Source organism: Leptonychotes weddellii, chromosome 6, assembly GCF_054177405.1.
Source record: "Leptonychotes weddellii isolate Sample4059 chromosome 6, ASM5417740v2, whole genome shotgun sequence".
In the NCBI taxonomy this organism is placed as follows: domain Eukaryota; kingdom Metazoa; phylum Chordata; class Mammalia; order Carnivora; family Phocidae; genus Leptonychotes; species Leptonychotes weddellii.
In genome coordinates this window covers 8,064,535-8,086,093 of record NC_138374.1, presented here as the reverse complement: position 1 = coordinate 8,086,093, position 21,559 = coordinate 8,064,535, and the positions used below count along the sequence as shown (strand labels likewise).

General features: G+C 41.0%; 1 protein-coding gene across 6 annotated transcripts; it reads left to right on the top strand.

Annotated features, from left to right (window-relative positions):
• Positions 1 to 6,333: 6,333 nt before the first annotated feature.
• On the top strand, positions 6,334 to 21,384 carry IKZF5 (IKAROS family zinc finger 5). 6 transcript variants are annotated; one of them, XM_031028994.2, is made up of 5 exons: positions 6,334 to 6,489; positions 7,969 to 8,117; positions 15,388 to 15,573; positions 17,590 to 17,772; positions 18,960 to 21,384. In XM_031028994.2, exons 3-5 carry the CDS (start codon positions 15,441 to 15,443, stop codon positions 19,901 to 19,903), a joined length of 1,260 nt encoding a protein of 419 aa, XP_030884854.1. In that variant the 5' UTR covers positions 6,334 to 6,489; positions 7,969 to 8,117; positions 15,388 to 15,440; the 3' UTR covers positions 19,904 to 21,384. The 6 variants fall into 6 exon arrangements, with proteins under 6 accessions (XP_030884854.1, XP_030884853.1, XP_081679466.1 ...); XM_031028993.2 differs by having other exon boundaries at positions 15,374 to 15,573; XM_081823338.1 differs by lacking the exon at positions 6,334 to 6,489 and adding an exon at positions 6,527 to 6,752.
• Positions 21,385 to 21,559: the final 175 nt, after the last annotated feature.

The following is a 21,559-nucleotide window of genomic DNA, read 5'->3' as shown; positions in this document are numbered from 1 at the left end:
CAAATGTTAGAGCTTTATACCACTACAGAAATTCATATGGCTTATGAGAATTATGTCAACAATTTAGAAGAATGAATAAAAAGTTAAACAGGGTATCTTATAATTTGCAACTGTTTCTAAAACATGTAAATTTAAGACTTATTCCAGCAGGAAGTAGTAGTGAAGAGGGGAAGGTCCTCCCTGCCAAGATTTTACATAATAAATACAAGGTGGGACCCCTGGGTGGCTCAGCCCATTAAGTGTCTGCCTTTGGCTCAGGTCATGATCCCAGGGTTCTGGGATCGAGTCTCACACTGGAGCCTGCTTCTCCCTCTGCCTGCCGCTCCCCGCCCCCACCCCCCGCTTGTGTGCGCTCGCTCGCTCTCTGACCAATAAATAAATAAAATCTTTAAAAAAATAAATAAATACAAGGCAAGGTTAAATGCCAGTGTGCTTAATTATGCTCATTGCTTGTTACTGCTTTAGCCTAATTAACCTAATCAAAATGAAAACAGTGACTTTTGTAATGTTTTTATGCTCCTTGGGATATAAGGATCAATATAGTATAAAAATAGTCCTGCAGGTTTATGGGACAATATTTAAAACAGAACTTGTAACTGACACAGCTAGGGCCCTATTATGTAATCAATTTTTCTTCTACTGATTTAGGCTCTGTGGTAGGAGAAGGCAGAGCCCTGCAAAGACAGCTAGTTTCCCTTACAGCAAAGCGAGAGGATGAGGGGGCAGCAGAGGTAAGAGGATTTGCTTCTTAATGCTGCTGTATCGATCATGACTTCTAGGTTCTTCCTTCCCACTGTCTAATGGAGGATTCCCATCTTCTAGACAGATCTTTTACTGAATTCTGACTAAATCCTGGATACCCATTTTAAGATCTGATTTAAGTACTGCATATACCACTTCAAATTTTAAGTTGATCCTTTCTCTGCTTTCCTATCCTTGAGCCAAAACTTCTCCACCAGAAGCTCTCTGACCTCTGCTTGCTTTCGCCATAACCAGTAGATTCTGTGCTAGGGGTTCTCTGGAACTACTAAAAAGAACAATGAATCGTGGAACACTACATCAAAAACTAATGATGTAATGTATGGTGATTAACATAACATAATAAAATAAAATTAAAAAAAAAAAAAAAGGGCAGCCCTTCCCTTCCACCAGTCTGGGGCTCCTCCTTCCAGTATCTACTGGTTCCGAACAATGCCACCACTTTCTAGGAGAAGAATATACAGAGACGGTCTCAGGAGAGGGCAAATTAAACCAAGACGGGGCCCAGTGCCAGGGAATCAGCATAAAGGAGACCCGTTCGCCTTTCTGTGGCCCTGGCCATGTCAGCAAGCTCTCTTTCCAAAACTACCCCTATTTCCAAAGAAATCTTACAAGTTGGGGTTATTAATGAACTTAAAACAATTCTTCTTTAAAGTAGGCTCCAGGGGGGGCCAGAACCTGCAACCCTGAGATCAAGACCTGAGCTGAAATCAAGAGTCAGATACTCAACCAACTGAGCCACCCAGGCGCCCTTTAAAATAAATTTTAATTGAGCAATTAACTTGGGTCCAGCATCTTACCAGGTATGGGAACTGCTTCCTTTTCAGGTAAACCAGTTTAGTAGCAGAAAGAGCAGTTAACACAGAGGTCAAGAGACCTGGAGTTCCAGTCCAGGTGTTGCATACTTAAATGCCTGCAGGGGCTGGTGGATACTGAAAGGAATTAAGGGAGCATAGGAACCTAAAGCAGTTCCTACCCTGCCTCAGTTTGCATTCCAGCATCTCCAAAAGCTGGCCATGGGTTCCTCTGCAATTTTCAAAACATCCTGCCTCTGCTCCCTATGGGTTCTTTCCTTTACTCTATCTGCTGGTACTTTTGCTCGTAAGACTGGACTTAAATATCCTTTTCCTTCTTTTGCTCCAATTCTGAATAAAGCCCACCTGTCACAAATCCTCCTCTAAGGGATACCCCACATTAATTCTCCTCTTTGCTTTCTTTGCCTGTCTGCCAACAGTCCCCCCAAATGGTCTGTGATATACTCCAAAGGCTCAGACCTATATCTCTGGCTCTGATTTTTCTACCAGTTTCCAGATCCCTTTCCCGCTCAGCTTCCAAAATGCTTCCAGTCATACGTTGAACTGACACTTTTAGAAGTCTGGAGTCTAAAGCAGAATGAATCCTTTTCCTTTCTGTTCCCCCTAAACTGTTTTCCTCCAGATGCCCCAATCTTTGCGCGTCACTCAGCCACTCCATTTGGAAAATGTGGCATCCATCTAATTCCTCCATTTCAAGATAATGGCCAAATCTTCTCAAGTCTTCCTTTATGAATGCGTCTGCCATTCTAGCCATCAGTGGTATCACCTTAGCTGAGGGCTTGTTCCACCACAGGTGAACTTTTGAAGTGGTCTAAGTGGAACCTAACCTTTTGGGTTCCCTCTGCAAGGCACTAACTGTTTTATCTGGTAGGACCCTTTGGCAAACAGCAGCTTGGAATCTCAATGGCTTCTGCTGAAATCTTGAAAATCAATTTCTTTGGTCAACAAACTGGGTGTGGCAAATAGTAGGATGAGAGATAATTTTCTACCAGGTTATAAGGAGAAAGGCCCCAATTTCCCACTCTTGAGGAGTACAGGCGGAGCACAGGTCTATACCAGTGGTTCTGAATAGGGGCACACTTTCGCCCCCAGGGAACATCTGGCAATGCCTGGAGGCATTTTTAGCTGTGGCAGGGGTCAAGGGTGCTCAACATCCCCTAATGCACAGGACAGCCTCCCACAACAGAGAATGAATGATCCGGCCTCGGATGTCGACAGTGCCAAAACTCAGAAACCCTGGTCTAGCACTTAGGAAAAGGGGGAGTCAAGGCAATGTAAGCTCAAGACAAGGCTGGTATAAAAGGATCCTGAAAGAAAGGAGAAAGCATCTTACAGCTGCCAGAGAAGATCGTTATGGTTACTTAGTCTTCTTGGCACCAGAAAGAAAGAAGGATGGGAAACAAGGTCCTATTTGCATTTGCAATAAAACCACTGCCATTTCTGTACTGATGAGTAATAACATTATGAATGCTTGTATTTTAGTAAACAAAAGGGCTGTTATCTGGAACTGTGGACAACCCTGTTAGAACAACACCGCTGCAGAACAAGTATGGACCTAACCACTTAACATGATAGAGACTTGTCTTTTAAACTCATTCCATCAACCTGCAAACTGTCACATCAGCAATCCTACAATAATTATTTCTTAAACAAGCGCAGTATATTCCTACATCTACACCTTGGCGCATACATCTCCTTGGCCTATAATCTCCACCCCTCTGCTGCTTTACCTAAACCTAAGCCATCCCTTCTTTTGACGCTCAGTTCCAACTCCTCCTTCTATAAGCACATCTGTCCATGCTATTTATTTAACACTGGCAATAAATAAAATCTTCTACTGTCCTAATGGCATTTCTTAACACATACACCTGGTCTCTCCAATTAAAAATGTAACTTCCCTGAGGTCAAAGACCCTGTTGTAAACTTACAGACCCCTAACGCTGATCAGAGTACTTTGCACAGAGCAAAGACACCCCAGCCCCGCACCCCCTCCTGGAGTTACTGGTAATAGATTCTGCCCGTATTTTTTTTTTTTTTTTAAAGATTTTATTTATTTATTTGAGAGAGAGAATGAGAGAGAGAGAGCATGAGAGGGGGGAGGGTTACAGGGAGAAGCAGACTCCCCACTGAGCAGGGAGCCCGATGTGGGACTCGATCCTGGGACTCCAGGATCATGATCTGAGCCGGAGGCAGTTGCTTAACCAACTGAGCCACCCAGGCGCCCAGATTCTGCCTGTATTAACAGTGAGCGTTTACTGAGTATTTACTATGCGCCAAGAGCTGTTCTAAGCATTTAACATCTAACATCTCCCTTAATACTACTGTTCTCCCCACTTTGCAGGAAAGGAAACAGAAGTACAGAATGGGGCAGTAACTTGTCTTAAGGTTGTCCTGCTACGAGGTGGTGGAGAGGGTTCAAACTCAAGTACTCTGACTCTAGGGCCTGGGTTTATGGCGCACAAACAATTTCTGCTTATGCATGTACTAAGCTCTCACTGCCTAGATACACATAATGTCTGAAAAAAAACGCTGCCGGTTTTCTTGAATAGCAAAAAGTTGAACAAGCTATAGATCTAGTTTAGCAGTTCCAGCCACTGGCAGACTTTTATAGGATTAACTGAACAAGGAAATATCACATCAAGAATATTTTTTTAAAATGCTCTCTTGCGAAATATCAAGTTGCCTAAAATGTTTTGGAACCACAGGGTGACCAAGTCAATTCCTTACAAATTGGTTGCCCAACCATAATGGGCAGGTTCATTCCAATGTATTTCAGGGACAACAAAGTCTTTCTGAGAAGGCAAGCATGACTGAGTGCCCATGCTCTGATCTTACTGCTGGCTGAGAAGAGCACATTGAACACTCACTACCTCCCAGTGCCTCATCTGTTAGATGAAGCCACTAATACTTGCTTAATAGGAAGAGGATATCAGGTGGAGGATGTAAAATGCTCTCTCTGCCTATCGTAAATTCTCACTAAATTCTGCCTTTCCATTTATCTTTCTTCTTTTTTTTTTAAAAAAGATCTTATTTATTTGAGAGAGAGAGTGAGAGAGAGCACGAGCAGGGGAGAGGGAGAAGCAGACTCCCCGCTGAGCAGGGAGCCTGATGCGGGACTTGATCCCAGGATACCAAGATCATGACCTGAGCCGAAGGCAGATGCTTAACCTACTGAGCTCCCCAGGTGCCCCTCCATTTATCTTTGAGAGGGACCAAAATTAGCCCTACTTTGCAATTCTCTACCCTCCATGCCACCTGCTGTGACAGCAATAAACCTAGATCATAGCTGATTCTGTACCTGCAAGGCTCAAAACCTTCAATGGTTCTCAACAATCCAAACGCTAAACTCCAGCATTCCTTAAAATACCCCCAAGTCCCCTTTTGCTGCAGTGTTTTCACCAATTCTCTTCTCCTAAAATCTAAACCCAGCTTCCAAAGGGCCTCTCTCTCCCCTATTTGTTTGCAGCAATATACTAATATGACTTTAGTAATTTTCTTAATAACCCAAGCCTGTAAAACAATCAAATACATTAACTACCTCTAATTAAACAAAAAGAATCCTGCCTCTGGGCATAGCACTCACTGAAGTAGCACTATGAAGAGCTTTTAATTTCTTAAAGTAAATACAAAGAATGTAAAAGTTTACATTTAAGCAGAAGTCAAGTTGACAATGAAGAGGAGGTATTCAAATGTGTGACGGTTTTCTGGAAAGCATGCCCTAGGACGGAAGAGCTGAATTAGTGGAAATGTTTAACGCAATGAGAAAACCCTGACAAAGTATCAAAGAATCTTTTGGGCCAGTCGGGAGAGCAGAATTAGGTACAACAGGTGGATATTCCTGGGAGGCAAGTTTCAGCTCAAGTTCAAGGAAGCCGGGAGGGAATGGGCACCCCTGAGCCGTGCTGAGCTCACCCATGGGAGACGCTTGGGCCCCAGTCTCATGACTTATCTCATGATAAGGGGCAGAGGGAATTCTCTAACTGGTCGGTAAGTCTGACCAACTCTGAGGTCCCTGGAGCAGGGCCGCAGAAGAGAAGACACGGAAACGCTCTGATCAGAAAGAGACTGTGCCTGCATTTTAACTATCTTTCTAGTTAAAATTGGGGGTGGGGTGAAATGTAATAATTGGGGAAACGTGGCATCGGAGAGGTGACATCTCTGCAAAATGCCCCTAAAGATCCTAAACTCCGAGGCTCCCAGGGCCCAATGGCTTGCAAAGGACCAACTGGCAACCATGGCTCTCCGACTCCACTCACGCTGCTTGCTCCGGCAAAGAAGCTTCTAGAGCAGCTCCCAGCCCCCTTCTCACCAGCTGCCACTCTCACCCCTCCTAACAGAAGAGGAGGCCGGCTCCGCCAGAGGCCTGCAGGGAGATCGGGGTCGCGACGCGGCGGAGAGAGGGAGGCTCCGACCCGGGACGTGCAGCGGGCTCCCGGGTCCCGTTAGGAGAAGTCCCCGCCGCCAGGGCCAAGGTCGTCCAGGGCCCCCAGGACACCCGCCGCTATCGTACTCACCAGCGCGCTGCCAGCCAGCAGCCGAGCCGCCGCTGCCTCCATGAGCGGTGCAGGCTAAGTGGCTACGCCGACCCCACGAAGTCGCTACTCAGCGCCTCCTGGCGCGCGCCAGCGCTTGGGGGCGGAGCCAGGACCTCGCCCCCGCCCCGCCCCCAGAGCACCTCCCTGGCCACGCCCCCTCGTGTCTACGGAACCCCAAGACAGACATACAGGCCCCTCTTCGCCTTTGCCCTGCGTACTGCTCACGCGAGACTTGGACAAGGCAGTGGGGCGGGAAGGGAATCGGAGACACAACAAACATGGCGGCGGCAGCGGCTGCGACGGTGACGAAGACAGCGGCGGCGGCGGCGACAGCGGCGTTAAACAAGGCAGTGGGAGTTACTCGGTGCGGTGGTCAGGTGGTAAGTAGCAGGCTTCCGGCTCGGACGGCGGCGACACAGCTGAGCAGGACGGTTAAGAAGGAGCGGCAGGAGGCGAGAGCCGGGTTAGCGCCGGGCCGGCTGACCCCACCCGGGACTCAGTCTCAGCGGAGGGTTGGGCGTGGTCGGTCAGTCGGCAGGGTCACGACCCGGGACGTTCCTGGCCCGAGTGCAGAATGTGCGGTCTCTCGGTTTCGGGAGCCCCGAGGGAGCGGCGCCTGTGGCCAGGGGCTGGAGACTCCTGGGTAGGGAGATGCCTCTCGCTCTGACAGGTGGTCGTGTGGGGGTCTCCGCGAGGTTTGCGTCTTCACCGGGTACCAGATCCTGGGGGTCAGCGGAGGCGCGAGTCTCCTGGGTGCTCCGAATCCTGATGAGGATGCTGCCCAGACGCCAGTCCTGGGCTGCTCCTTGGGAGGACTTTTAAAACCTCTGTCTGTTATCTAATGGTCCAGCCTGGGTTAGTTTCTACTGTTTGTGCACTCTAATTCTGCGGAGATGTGAGGTTTGGGGAGGGCTTTGCAGCAAAGACCTATTCAGGTTCGTACAGGTTTAAGTCTCTCGGTAAACTGTAGTGCGGGTAGCCAAGCCGTGCACCTATTAAATGCTCCTCTAATTGTGAATTAAATTGAAGTTACACCGGTTCCAGCTACCACTAACCAACCACGTGGCCCATTTAGTGTCCCCTTAATGTGCTGTTCAGAACCCTAAGGAGGAGTGACAAGCGGTAGAAGAAGTAAAGACACTTTAAATTGTGAGATCTAAGGAAATTCAGTTTAGAAGAAACAAAAGTTATTTAAAACAAAATTTTAAACGTCTGGACAAATGGTATTAAAATTCCATTTAATTTTAATTGATGACGTGCCTTGAACACAGCTACAGTTTAATATATTGTTGGGAAATCGTTACAGGGCACTGAGAGATGTTTGGGTTTTTTTTTTTTTGCTCCTAGGGGTTCAAACTGTTTCCCAGAAAACCCTGTGTTTGAGGTTGTGATAGAGAGCATCATAAAGATGAGAATCAAATGTTCCCTTGTTGGGGGTGCCTGGAGGTTTTCTTTCTAACCCTTTCCCACAAATGTTTCCCTACAAGGCTAGTGCATTATTTTTATGCAACTACAATTGTTCAATACTAAGCCTGACCCTTTAAGTGTACAGTACTGTGCACAAATGAAATTAATAACTTAAATTTAAGAAAGACATTAAGAGTTTGCCAAATATGAAATCTTAAGAAATCCAAGGGGGAGGAAGGGGGAGTCAAATTAGTGCATGTTATTCTTTGGTGATTCTTTGGAGCTTTGTTGACCTGAGCCTGTTGCTTTGTTCTTTGATTATCTGTTAGATTAGTTTTCTTTTCTGGTAATGGTAAAATTGGCAGAAGTTATTTTCTTAGCTTATTAAACCTGTAGATGCTAATTAACTTTTTCTCATAAAGGTTTTGATTTGTGGTATGCTTTCTTTGCAGACCTCTGTATGGCTTTTCAATTTTAGTTGAAATTCTCTCCATGGCCTTTTGGAGTCCCTTGGTGTGTCTCCAGAGTAAATTTCGATTACTCTACATTTCATCAATGTTGGAGTGGCAAGAAAAAAGAGGAACTGATTTGGGGTGAAAAGGTTAGAGTGTGTAACTCCTGTTTTGGATATCTTCTAACTTTATTTTACTTTTACGTTATTTTTCTGATCTCTCAAAGCTTCATAATGTCCCTTTTTGCGTTCAAGGAATTTTTTTTTTTCTGTAATCAGAGGAAATGTGCTCTAATTGTCTTTGAAGGTTCATGTTAACTCTCTATACTTAAATCCGTCCTCATTTGTCGGGCTTCACCATTGATGTGTATTCTATGGCAGAGTAAATCTTTCAGTGACCATAATTATTGGGCTATAAAAATAAGCACATCTATTGAACTGTAATCACTTTATTTGTAGAGGCCTACCTAACCGCCAAATTAAGCTATTGTATAAGTAAGTTAGTTGCTAAGTATTCTACCTTATGGTTGGTAACCCCCAAATGGTAGGTGAATAAAATAGATCTTTCTATTCCTTAATCATGTTGTTCTCAAAATTCTCCCATAGCTTTTAAAAAAGATAGCCTTTGGGGGGCGCCTGGGTGGCTCAGTCGTTAAGCGTCTGCCTTCGGCTCAGGTCATGATCCCGGGGTCATGGGATCGAGCCCCACATCGGGCTCCCTGCTCGGCGGGAAGCCTGCTTCTCCCTCTTCCACTCCCCCTGCTTGTGTTCCCTCTCTCGCTGTGTCTCTCTGTCAAATAAATAAATAAAATCTTTAAAAAAAAAAAAAAAAGATAGCCTTTGGGAAGAAGGTAGGTTATAGAGATTCTTCTAGTTCTTATGTCACTGCTCTTTCATAGTTGTGGCTGTCTTCTAATTCACATCATGGTGCCTATTTTGTTAGTTCCTGGTTAAGAGGGTGTGTGTGTGTGTGAGTGTGTGTGTGAATCAACAACTTCCCATTTATAATGTGAGACTGAAGAACTAATATCAGAAGACTTCATACAAATAAAACCTTTATCAGAAGCCAAGGAAAGTCAGAGAATAGTTTTAAGTTAGTGGCTTAAAGGTAAAGAGGTTTTCATGTTCTTCTGGGATAGCAAAACTTATTTCTTAAATATTTCTTTACTTCACTAGTGTAGGTAGCGTCTGGTTGTTTTGTAAGAACCTTATTTTTGAGCCTTGAATGGATAATTTGGGAGAAACTATTGTCATAAAAATAGTTCAGGTACATTCTACCCAGTTTATACAGACATGTACCTACACCTCATAGAATCCCATACTAGACTCAGCTTAACTTTGATCAGGGTAATCACAGGGAGGACTAAAAAATTTTGCCATATCATAAAGAATGATAATCATACAGTGCGGGAATAATTCTCTGGTTGATATAATTAGATATCATTTAGTAGAAAGAGTAGATCAGGCTAGGAATACACCACCCAAATCTGCAATAAAATTGGAGAACTCAAATATGTTTCTTTTTCTGATGACATGATCTTACATACTGAAATTTGTGTAAGTTATTTTTTGGCTAACAAGCTCCAAGATGTTAAATTCGTGGCTCATGGAAAAGATATCTTCAGTAAAAACATAGTTTGCTGATGTCCTAAAGTAGATTTTTATGGTATGTTTGCAAAGATTTTTAAATTTATCAGGGTCTTAGGGGCATCTTTGGATTTCAGTTGATTTGTGGAGTTCTTAGATTAAATTTACAGTCAGAGGGGCGCCTGGGTGGCTCAGGTCATGATCTCAGGGTTCTGGGATCGAGCCCTGCATCGGGCTCCCTGCTCAGCGGGAAGCCTGCTTCTCCTACTCCCCCTGCTTGTGTTCCCTCTCTTGCTGTGTCTCTCTCTGTCAAATAAATAAAAATCTTTAAAAAAAAACCAAACTTTCAGTCAGAGACTGATGATTACTTTATTAAAGACAGGAAGATGTCTTGGATATAAAACCTTTACTTTCTTTTGATATTAGGAAGTCTGTAGTTTCACAGTTACTGTTCTTTTTCTATTTACTGTTGCTTAGAAATAGTGACTTGAGATGGAGAAAGCTGGATTTTGAACCAAAGGCTCCATTCACATTCAGGCAAGGGCCTGTCCTGGGGTGTGTGTATTTGTGTGTGTGTGTGTGTGTGAGAGAGAGAGAGGGAGGGAGGGTGGGTGTGAGAGAGAGATGTGACGAAGGTCAGGTAAGCACAAAAAGTGCTTAGGGATGGAATGACACTTAATTTTTAAGTGATTGCAGAATGTCTGAGGTTGAAAACCATATAAATATATTTAAAACTCTTAATTTAAGAACAGATTTTTTTTTCGTATTTATAATGTTATCTTCCCTTTTTTCATTGGCATTCTTTTTTTTTTTTTTTTTAAGTCCATCATGCATTATGATTGAAAATCATCACACAATTTATGGGAGAGAACGCAGTGAAATTTATAATGTGACAATGTGATAATAGCCAAGACTGTCAAAATATGCCAGCCATTACATCCACAGAAGTAATTAGGCTCATTTGTGTTCTTAAAACTTGAGATGCATGTGTAAAAATACCATTTTCTTCTGCTTGCTTACTGGCAATCTCATGCATTTTTTCTGCACTGTCACATGTTCTCCCGTAGCAGTGTTAGGCTTTGTAATCAGGAATTGGTAGGACTTATCTTGCTTATTGAAGCCTATCAAAGTATATTCAGATATTTTCCACTGGAAACATCTCAGTTTTTATATGAACTGATTAGCAAGAAGTGATGCTAAGTTGCAAAGTAAATACCAGGATTTCTTTCTTAATTACAACTTTTATAATTAGGACACAGACAATCTTTAGGGCCTTACCAGTCAATCCTCATACTTTTACTTTTTTCCTTTTATTGTGGGGGCCTCTTCCTTTAATACTGTGTTGAATAGCAGTAGTAATAGCAATCATCCTGGTCTTATTTATCCTTGATTCTAAAGGGAATGCAACTAAATTTTCTCCATTAATTGGTGTAGGTTTTTGGAACATATCCTATATCAGCTCGAGGAAGTTAAACATTCCAAATTTGAATAAATGATTTCTGTTATTTTCTTGCCCCTAGTGTTGCCTTTGGCACTCAGATGACAATCTGATTTTCTTATGTGGGTGGACTGTCTTTTTTTCTCTAGGAAGTTTTATATTCTCTTTGTCTTCTTTGAGGTTTTAAAATTTCAAAATGTGTCTAAGTGTTGTTTTATTATCATATACTGTTTTGCACTCTATGATCCTTTTCCATCTGAAAGGGGTCTTTAATTTTGGAAATTTCTTGATTGCTATTTTTTAAAAAAACATTTCTCTTTGTTTACATTTGTTTTTCTGAAACTCATTTTAGAACTGCTGTATTTCTTACCTTTTAATGCATATTTTTACATTGTTTCCCACCTGTGTGTGTTTTATTGTCCTTCTTTCCTTTTCCTTTTATTGAGATACGATGTTACTACAGATTATTGTTGATCTTAATCTTCTACAGATTATTGTTGATTTTATTCTTAATAATCTGACTGGCTCACTTCCCCCCCCCAACCAGGGGGCAATTTTTTTTTTTTTAATTTTATTTATTTATTTGACAGAGAGACAGCGAGAGAGGGAACCCCAGCAGGGGGAGTGGGAGAGGGAGAAGCAGGCTTCCCGCTGAGCAGGAAGCCCAGTGTGGGCTTGATCCCAGGACCCTGGATCGTGACCTGAGCTGAAGGCAGATGCGTAACCGACTGAGCTACCCAGGTGCCCCCAGAGAGCAAATTTTAAAGGACAAATGAACAGAATCAGCAGTAGTCACAGAACAAATAGTAATACACTGATTTGGAAGCAGAGAGAATCAGTTCAGATAAGCCTGGTAAGATGAGAAAAAGCAACTGAAACAAATTTGTTCAGAAACCAACAGTAATCCTTAAAATTAAGAAAGTTGAGCCAGACCAAAGCAAGTGATTTAAAGAGGTAGTGTAAAAGAGTAAAATAAGATATGAGTTTGGGAAATTACAGTTTGGGCTATATGGATTACTGAGATGAAGGTAGACCATGTTCGTTTCATTATAACTAAAACGAGAGCTTACGAGGCTCAGTTGATGAGCTGATTGATAGAAAAAGGGAAAAAAACTTAATCTGGGACAGAGGAATGTTTTGACCCGAGGTATAACCATTTTTTGCTGCACAAATAGCTGAGAACATGCCATATGCTACAGGTGTTGGGAGATACTTTACATATAGATACTTGTAAAACTTAAAACAGCACTGCCAGTTGGTATTATTATTACATTTTACAAAATAAGAAACTACAGCTGAGAGAAGTTTCTGTTCAGAGTCTTCAAGCTAGTAAGTTTGGCCTAATACTGTAATACTCTGTTCATCCAAAGGATAGACTTTCAGTGGCCTCAGTTTTCTAGAAAACGGTGAAAAGTGGTAGTGATAATAATACCTTTTAAAAACCCCTAGACATCTTCTAAGAAGGGTGGAAAAGAACTGTTCACAAATGTTGCATTGTTCAAGAACAATGAAAATTTGGTCACCTGCACATTCTTATTTGGATAAATATGTTCAGAATAAAGAACAAGTTAATTGTGAGGAGAGAGGAAGACAAGAAATACAGAAATTAAACAAATTAGTCCGGGGCCAGTAAACAAGGGAAACCAAAAACAGCCCTTCATTAGTTCCTAAAATATCACTGCATTGTTGTACAGTACAGCACTCTATAGGAGGAACATGGTCAAGGGTTAGTCTATATCTAGTAGAGTGCTAGTTAAGTTAGTTAAAAACAGAAGTTTTGGTCTTAAAACATCAGTCAAGCTACTGTCAGTTGGGAAACGTGCTGTCGGTGAAGCCCTCTCATTTCTCAACTCCACAGTTCTTTCTTTGGAAAACAGGCTGAAAAGTACTCAGAGTAGTCCAGACATTCTCAAAGAAGAAAAATGTAACTGGTGGACTTAAATGACTGAGATATTAAGATTTTTATTACTAGGACTGGGTGGTATTGGCGTGAGGCTAGACAAAAATAGACCAGTGGAACAGAATAGAGAATTCAGAAATAGGGTCACATATATATGATCACCTGATTTAGAAAGGTGGTGATAGAGTCTAGTGGAGAAAGGCTGGTCTGTGAAATGTATGTTGCTAAACAGTTGGCTCTCTCTTTGGAAAAAAGTGTATTTCAACTCTTACCTCACAGTATACATACACAAAGCTCAGTTCCAGATAAAAATATGAAAGGTAAAAAAAAATAGTAAAGCTTTTAGAAGAAACTGCAGAACATCTTCAAGGAAGATGTTGGCAAGGACACAACTCTAAATGTAAAGGAAAGAAATGGGTAAATTGGACTATGTTAAGAACTTCTGTTTATTGGGTTATCTTTAAGTAAGTGAAAAGGCAACCAAAGAGTGAGAGAAGACACTGAAAATATACATATCTAATAAAGAGCTCATATCCAGAATATTATAAAGAACTCTTAGATATTAACTAGAAAAAGACAGAAAACCTAATAAAAAATGAGCAAAAGACTTGAACAGATATTTCACTGGGTATGAAAATAGAGGGTATCTCTGTGGCTAATTAACATAAAAAGTATACAACTTCATTAGTTATCAAGGAATAGAAATGAAAACCAAAGTGATACCGCCACGCACCCACTGGAATGGCTGAAATGAAAAAGGCAAAAAATACCTGCGTGTTGGCAAGGATATGGAAGAACAGAGTTCTTGTTCATTGCTGATGGGAGTGTAAATTGTCATAAGCACTTTGAAAAACCATTTTGCGTTGTCTAAAGGTGAATATATGCAAGCCCTGTGACAGCAATTTCAGAAGTCAGGGTAGTGGAGCCCTTGCCGGGACTCTGGGGGACCAGTAGTGGAAGGGTCCATCCTGGGATGCTGGTGGCCTTCTGTTTCCCGACGTCGGTCGGACTTCATGGATATGTTCACTTTGTGATGACTTGTTGATCTCTGCCCTTAGGATTTATGTGCTCTTCTGTGTGTATGCTGTGCTTTGAGAAAAAGTTCAGCATATATGTTGAGAAGTGACTAATCTTTAGCTTTAGATTCCATTCTACTGGCTTTTAAAGATGAGGACTTTCTAAGATAGAAATTAGTTATTAAATAGTTGGAGTTTAGGGAAAAAAATGAGCAGAAGACATATTTAAGAAGACCTTATACATTTGCATAAAAATTTTTACTGGGAGAAAAGACCTTTATCTCCTAGGTTGTTCTTACGAGAAAACTTTTTGGTTATTTGATTTCTGAATTTGGGCCATAAACCTATGTGAAGACCAGTTTAGTTTGCGATTACAAAATCTCATAGGAGATTTTCCTCTACATTAGCATCAGAATTTTTTTTTTTTTTTTGCAATAATCATAGGGGTGCATATGTAGTTTAGAATTAGTTTTTTTAATTTTCTTTTTTAAAATTATTGTTTTTTATTATGTTCAGTTAGCCAGCATATAGTATGTCATAAGTTTTTGATGTAGTGTTCAGCGATTCATTTTTTTGTTTTCTTTCTTAATTTTTCCCCTCATTCTCAGAGTGAATAGGATGATGTGTGGTGGTAGAGGTGGTGATTTGGATTTCCAAGGCAGAGGTCCGGAAACTATAGCCTATAGGCTTATCCTGGCTCAAGGCCTGCTTCTGTAAAGCCTTATTTTGGAACATAGCCATACTCAATTTGTTCACACATTATTTGTGGCTGCTTTTAGCTAAAATGACAGAGTTGAATAGTTGGGACAGAGACCTCATGACCTGCAAAACCTAAAATACTACTGTCTGGCCTTTTTACAGAAAAGGGTTGCCACCCCCCTGTTCTAGAGTACCTATTTCTAGAGCATTCATGTGAACCCTATGATTTGAGAGCCTTTGCTGTCTGAAATGATAGTCACTAGCCATATGTAGCTATTTCCATTTAAATTAATTAAAGAAAATAAAAAACTCAGGTCATTTGTATTAGCCACATTTGAAGTGCTCGTCGCTATGTGTGGCAAGTAGAGCTCTGTTGGACAACACAGATATGTAACATGTCCATCTAGAAAATTCTCTTTGGCCTCAATTGAGCCACTTTTTTTTTTTTTTAACTGTCTCCTTCATTGATAATCCCTGCTGCTGTGCCTGTTTCTTTCATGTGGACTTATTTTCTCTTTTTTTCAGTCTTTGTAATTTTTTTCCTTCCTCTTAAGACTGAGTTTGGTTCCAGTTTACTTAAATATTAATGATAGTAAATTTTCACAATTTTCTCTGTGTGTTCTCTAGTTCACCAAGAAAATGATAAGCTATTTAATGGCAGATACTGTATTCTCTGTGCTTTGTACAGTGCCTTGTACATAGTAACCTTTGTCACTGTTGTTTTGATATACGCTGGATCTCCCTAAATAGTGTGAAATTATTTCAGTTTTTTCCCCCTAGGCATAACAAACTGTAAACTTCAAAAGAAAAAAGAAAAAAAGGATAAAGCAAAGATGGGTGAAAAGAAACCAGAGCCTTTGGACTTCGTGAAAGATTTCCAGGAATATCTGACTCAGCAGACTCATCATGTGAACATGATTTCTGGATCAGTTAGTGGGGACAAAGAAGCAGAGGCTCTTCAGGGAGGTAGACTCATCTTAATACTATTAAATAGTTCATTTTCCATAAATATATTAATACTTGTGTGTAGTTATCCATACGGTGAAGACCACTATTCACTAATGTGAATCATTCCATTTTTACTTAGAAAGACACAGGGCAATTTGTTTTCCTTTTTAAACATGTCAGATTTTTGTTGAGGGAGAATGAAACTGCCCAAGGGCCTAACATAGTCTAGAGAGGCATTATGGTCTTGTTGGAAGGTTAGGAATTCTAAATATCCTTCCCATCTTCTAAGTTCTATTAGCTAACAGTAGACCCAAGGAACCCAATGGGGGTAGAGAGCATCAGCTTCACTACACAAAGGATTTGGCCAGTGAGAAATTTGGATTAGACCAGAAACACAATAGGGGTTTCTTTTTCTTCTCTCTTGAAATGAAGAAAGGGCTGACCATGTTTACTTCTCTAGACAGAGAACCAGAATAGGGAAAGCAGCGACCCTCTTGAGCCTGCCACAGATAGACTTTTGTCTGGTTTGCTTACCACACAGACTGGAATCTGTTCCTGAACGTAGCTCAGGGGTCAACAGACTACAGCCCATGGGCCCCATCTGGACTGCGAATTGTTTTTGTATGACCTGCAGACTAAGAGTGATTTCTACATTTAAAAATGGTTGGGAAAAAAAAATCAAAAGAATACCCTAATATGTACAAATTATATGAAATTCAGGCTTCAGCATCCATAAAGTTTTATTGAAACATAGCCACACTTGCTTGTTTGCATATTTCCTAGAGCTGTTTTTGTGCTATAACAGTGGAGCCGAGTAGATCTGGTAGAGAACAGATGGCCCACAAAGCCTAAGGTATTTAGTATCTTATCATCATGGGAAAAGTTTGCTGACCCCTGATGTAGATAGTCTGTGGCCTTGTTGTCCAGGAACTAGCAGCAGAGACCAGGCATCACCTGGGAGCTTGTTAGAAGTGTAAATTGTCAGTCCCCACCGCAGATCTACTGATTCAGGATCTGTGTTTTAATAAGCTCCGCACATGATTAATATACACATTGAATTTTGAGAGTCACTGGCTTGGGAGAGAAATCGAAGATGGGGACACCGCGCCTTGTCCCTTCAATGTAGTGGCACCGTTGGATATTGGATTTGCACCAACCAGTAAAATCACTTGTCTTCTCCTGGTGAAGCGGGGGAGGAAACAGTGGAGGAGGGGCTTGACTTGTTCATACTAGTACTGCTATTTCCTGGGGATAGAGTAGAAGTGTTTTTCCCAAGAAGTTGTAGGAATAAAAATGCCCCTCCTGAAACTCTAGTCTACAGATTCCTGGACTGGGATTCAAGAGACCAGGGTTGTAGTCCCCACTGCTTGCTGGTTTTCCGGATATGAGCACTTGCTCCTTCAATTTCTTTATAGATACAAAGAAGTAGTTGGGTTAAATTAAAAGCAAACGGCGACAGATACCTTATAGCTTTCAAATTCTTACAGTTCTAACATTCAGAGGTATCAGATATAGTCTCTTCCTTTATGTGCCTAGTTAGAATTTTAAGATCTTAAATGCATCCCAGAATCTAGACTGTGTATAAACCAAATAAAACAGGGCAAAACTCCACATTGATTGCTTTAGACGACAGTAAACTGAGTCAGGATTTGGGGAAATTATCATGACTGCCAATTATAATACTTGTAGAAGTGGGTAGGATCTTAAACGTGTATTGCCTTGCCGTTACTGTTTACTCCCCTCTGTTCTCCAGACCTGTCAAATAAGGATAATACCCTATTCTCTTCTTCAAAAGTATGTTGAGGACTGATGAAATTTATGTGTAAGTAATTTGAGGTCCCCCTATAAAAGGTTCTCAACGGAATACTGCTTTCGTATGAAATTAACCTCTGTTCAGAAAGTCTGTATTTTCTGAGTTAGGTTTTGTGCTAAGTAAGCTGTCAATTTATGAAAGATTGTCTACCACTGAAGACTAAAATGCTAAATTGAGTTGATTCTGAGATGCATAATTTTTTTGCTACACTTTGTTTATAGCTGGAACAGATGGTGATCAGAATGGACTTGATCACCCATCTGTTGAAGTTTCCCTGGATGAAAACTCAGGAATGTTAGTAGATGGGTTTGAAAGGACCTTTGATGGGAAGCTCAAGTGTCGGTATTGCAACTATGCCAGCAAAGGAACAGCCCGGCTTATCGAACATATTAGAATCCACACAGGTAATGGCGAAATGGCTGGAGAAGGCATTTCTTTGGGGGCAGGAGAGGGGCCAAGGAAGGCAAGTTGTTCTGATGTGTAGTAGTTCTGATAGTTTAAAATTGAAGGTTGATAAAAGGTATGAATAAATGGAGAAGTTACTCCATTTTTCCAAAACATTGGCATAACAAGATACAAATGGGAAGTAAGGCCCCTTCTAGAGCTCCCCCTTCCTTAGCCATCTTTCGTCTTGATCCACATCCTCTCTCACCATCTGTCTGCTTCTAAGGCTGGGCAGGTTAATGCTGAAGGTAGTGTGAAGTGATAAAATGTTTTTATCTTTATCCTTCTAAGTATGTTTCAGTTGCCGACCAGGGACAAGGCTTTTATACAGTTGCAGACTGCACTGCTAATCCTTAGGGCTCACCTTAGCCCTCCCACCTTCTGAGAAGCCCTCTTGACGATGCCCTGCCCTGGCCCAAGACCTGGTCAGGCATCCCACTCGTGTGCCCGTGGGGTCTCATGCTGTGTCTGAGGACGAGGCTCCTGTCAGGGCCAGGTTTGTGCCTGCAGAGCCTAACAGAGCGTCGGACACATAGTAGGGACTCAGTACCTACTTGTTACATTAATGACTCCAAATATTTATTTTACATATTTGCGCCGTTTTCAGCTAACGGCACTGACTACAGTTGTCCCTTTTGGCAACTGAAGAGGAGAGGAGGAAGGTAGAGGTGAAGCACTGGCCATTTTGAAGGAACACTTTGCATAATTCATATTTGGATTGGGAAACTCATTTCCCTTTTGAGCTTTCTATTTAATAGAAGGACTTTTTAGAAAAGTTTTTTTGTATTTTTTCCTGAGGAAGGGGTATTTGTGTGTGAATATGTATGAAGAAGTGTTCATGTATGGATGTGCTCATAAACATAACTGACGCATACTTTTGATAAAATCATTATTATGTAGGGAATATTATTGTCAGTTTTGCTACTCTTTCCCCAGATGCCAGTTGAAGCCATAACAATTTCTACACTATACTAATAGAACATATCTATAGATCTCAAATTGTTGCTGATGAGTTAAGGCTTTAAGTTGACAGGTTTCTTTGCAAAGAAACCTGATCAGTTTCTAAGTCTAATGAATGGACAACACATGAAACTTTCCATAAATGAGCTACTCTTGAAGTTTCTCCCCCATTTTTCTTTTTAAACAGGTGAGAAACCTCATAGATGTCACTTATGCCCATTTGCATCTGCTTATGAGCGTCATCTGGAAGCCCACATGCGTTCCCATACCGGAGAAAAACCATACAAATGTGAATTATGTTCCTTCCGCTGCAGTGATCGAAGTAACCTGTCCCATCATCGAAGGCGCAAGCATAAAATGGTACCAATTAAAGGTACTAGGTCTTCCTTAAGCAGCAAGAAAATGTGGGGAGTTTTACAGAAGAAAACAAGCAATCTGGGCTATAGCAGAAGAGCATTAATCAATTTAAGTCCACCTTCCATGGTGGTTCAGAAGCCAGACTACCTTAACGATTTTACCCATGAAATCCCAAATATCCAGACTGACTCCTATGAAAGTATGGCAAAAACCACATCAACTGGTGGCCTACCAAGGGACCCCCAAGAACTCATGGTTGACAACCCTTTAAATCAGCTCTCAACCCTGGCAGGACAGTTGTCTAGTTTGCCACCAGAAAACCAAAACCCTGCCTCTCCTGATGTAGTTCCCTGCCCTGACGAGAAGCCTTTCATGATGCAGCAGCCCTCTGCCCAAGCAGTGGTTGCCGCTGTGTCCGCAAGTATTCCTCAGAGCTCCTCTCCCACGAGCCCGGAACCTCGGCCGTCACATAGTCAGAGGAACTACAGTCCGGTGGCAGGTCCGAGCAGTGAACCAAGTGCCCACACGAGTACTCCCAGCATAGGAAACAGCCAGCCGAGCACTCCAGCTCCAACCCTCCCGGTCCAGGACCCGCAGCTTCTGCACCACTGCCAGCACTGTGATATGTACTTTGCCGACAATATCCTTTACACTATTCATATGGGATGTCATGGGTATGAAAATCCTTTTCAGTGTAACATATGTGGTTGCAAATGTAAAAACAAGTATGATTTTGCCTGTCATTTTGCAAGGGGACAGCATAACCAACACTGATTGAAAATAATCACATTATGCTTTACTTGGTTTTACCTTTTGGTGTTTTATAGTTTTGTTTATTGTTTTTTTTTTTTTTTCCAGGGGGGCGTCATTCCTAATAAGGTGTCTGCTAATTTAAAGTCTATATATTTATAGAATATAAGGTTGACAGTGGAAATAAAAAAAATTTTTTTTTCCTATAGAGATCTGGTCAGGCTCATTTATGTATTAGAGCAGTGAGACACGTTGGTGTCTGTTTTTTCCTTTCACTTAGACAGTTGAGAATTGGAGTGCAATCATAATCCTAACAGGTATTCATTTAAATTTCCCATACTTACGGTCCATAAACACTTCAAAGCTTACTGATACTCTTGTATTTCAACATATACATTCAGCTAGATATTACCTCTGCCATATTTCAACATGGTAGAATTACTGTCTCTTACAAAGTCTATGACAGTTTATTTCAGTGTTTAGTAGAGGAATTGCCTTTAACCTCGTTCTTTGTCAACGTGCTGTTTCATTCACATTGCTGAATGTTCACAGTACTTTCATTTCACCTGATAATCACAGAGCTATTTAGTGTAGCAGATCCTTCTTTTTGTTTTTTTTCCTTAAGGGGAAATGTAAAACAGGTCATTCTTTTTAAATTCAAGTTATAAATATAGGAGGCAAAACTTCTGAAAAGAAATGAAACCTAAATTGAAAAATGGGTTTAATACTTAAAATACCTGTTTGTTCAATTTCTAGTTTAAATATGTGTCAGTTTTCCATTGGATTCTGTTTATTCTGGTTTATTGTAAAAACCACATGAAATGCTAGAAATATCAGAGGATTATCTCTAAAGATGCCTTTTTTTTCTTTTAATTTGAACCTTTCATCTAAATTCTTCACTCTGACGTTATTAGTGTCAGGTGAGGTTGATAAGTATACTGAGAATCTGTTACTCCTCCTATTCATTCCTTTGATGACCAAAGAGGTACAGTGGTGGTAGTCATCCATCTTATTCCTTGGAAATGCAGTCCTTCAAAAGAAAAAAAAAAAATCTCTGAAGTTTCCATTTCCTGCCTTCTATCCATTTACTGCCTGTAATTTCCAAGAAGAGGTGGGTATAGAAACACATGGGAAAATAGGATGGTGAAGTAATACGTAAAAAAATGAGAACGTGTGTCCAAAACAAATTCTGGTTTTCCCTTCAGAATTGGCCATTTAAAATATTTTCTGTGAATTCAGCTTGTAATGCTTATTTGCAGTTCTGCCAGTTTTTCATGGATAGTGACAAAACTAGAGACTGACTGAATCGTCGCCTTAGTAGGAAAGGGTACAAAAGTGGGAAAATAGATATAAAATGCATTTAAATGTGATATTTAATTTGTTTACAAAAATATGACTTGCTAAATCTAGAATAATTTTGAATAGGAGGCTGTTGTTTTTATATTGTGTAATAACTAGCTCACTCTAAGAGAGCTTGGTCAAACAATAAAATATATTGTTACTAACTGTTGGTTTCTGTGTACTTTGGGAAAGTTTCATTTTTAATTTGGTTCAAATCTTGAAAGTCTTGCTAATTGGCTTCTCAAAGAGAATACCCTAACTATGAAGCATTTATGAAGCAAAAAGGACTTACACTCTTCTATAGCAAATAAGGGAAATGATGATAGGCGTTCACCAAAA

Excerpts from the sequence above, each read along its gene's own strand:
- IKZF5 (XM_031028994.2), top strand. The coding sequence starts at position 15,441 with ATGGGTGAAAAGAAACCAGAGCCTTTGGACTTCGTGAAAGATTTCCAG. Across the intron at positions 15,574-17,589 it reads AGCAGAGGCTCTTCAGGGAG|CTGGAACAGATGGTGATCAG; the intron begins GTAGACTCATCT and ends CTTTGTTTATAG. Across the intron at positions 17,773-18,959 it reads ACATATTAGAATCCACACAG|GTGAGAAACCTCATAGATGT; the intron begins GTAATGGCGAAA and ends CTTTTTAAACAG.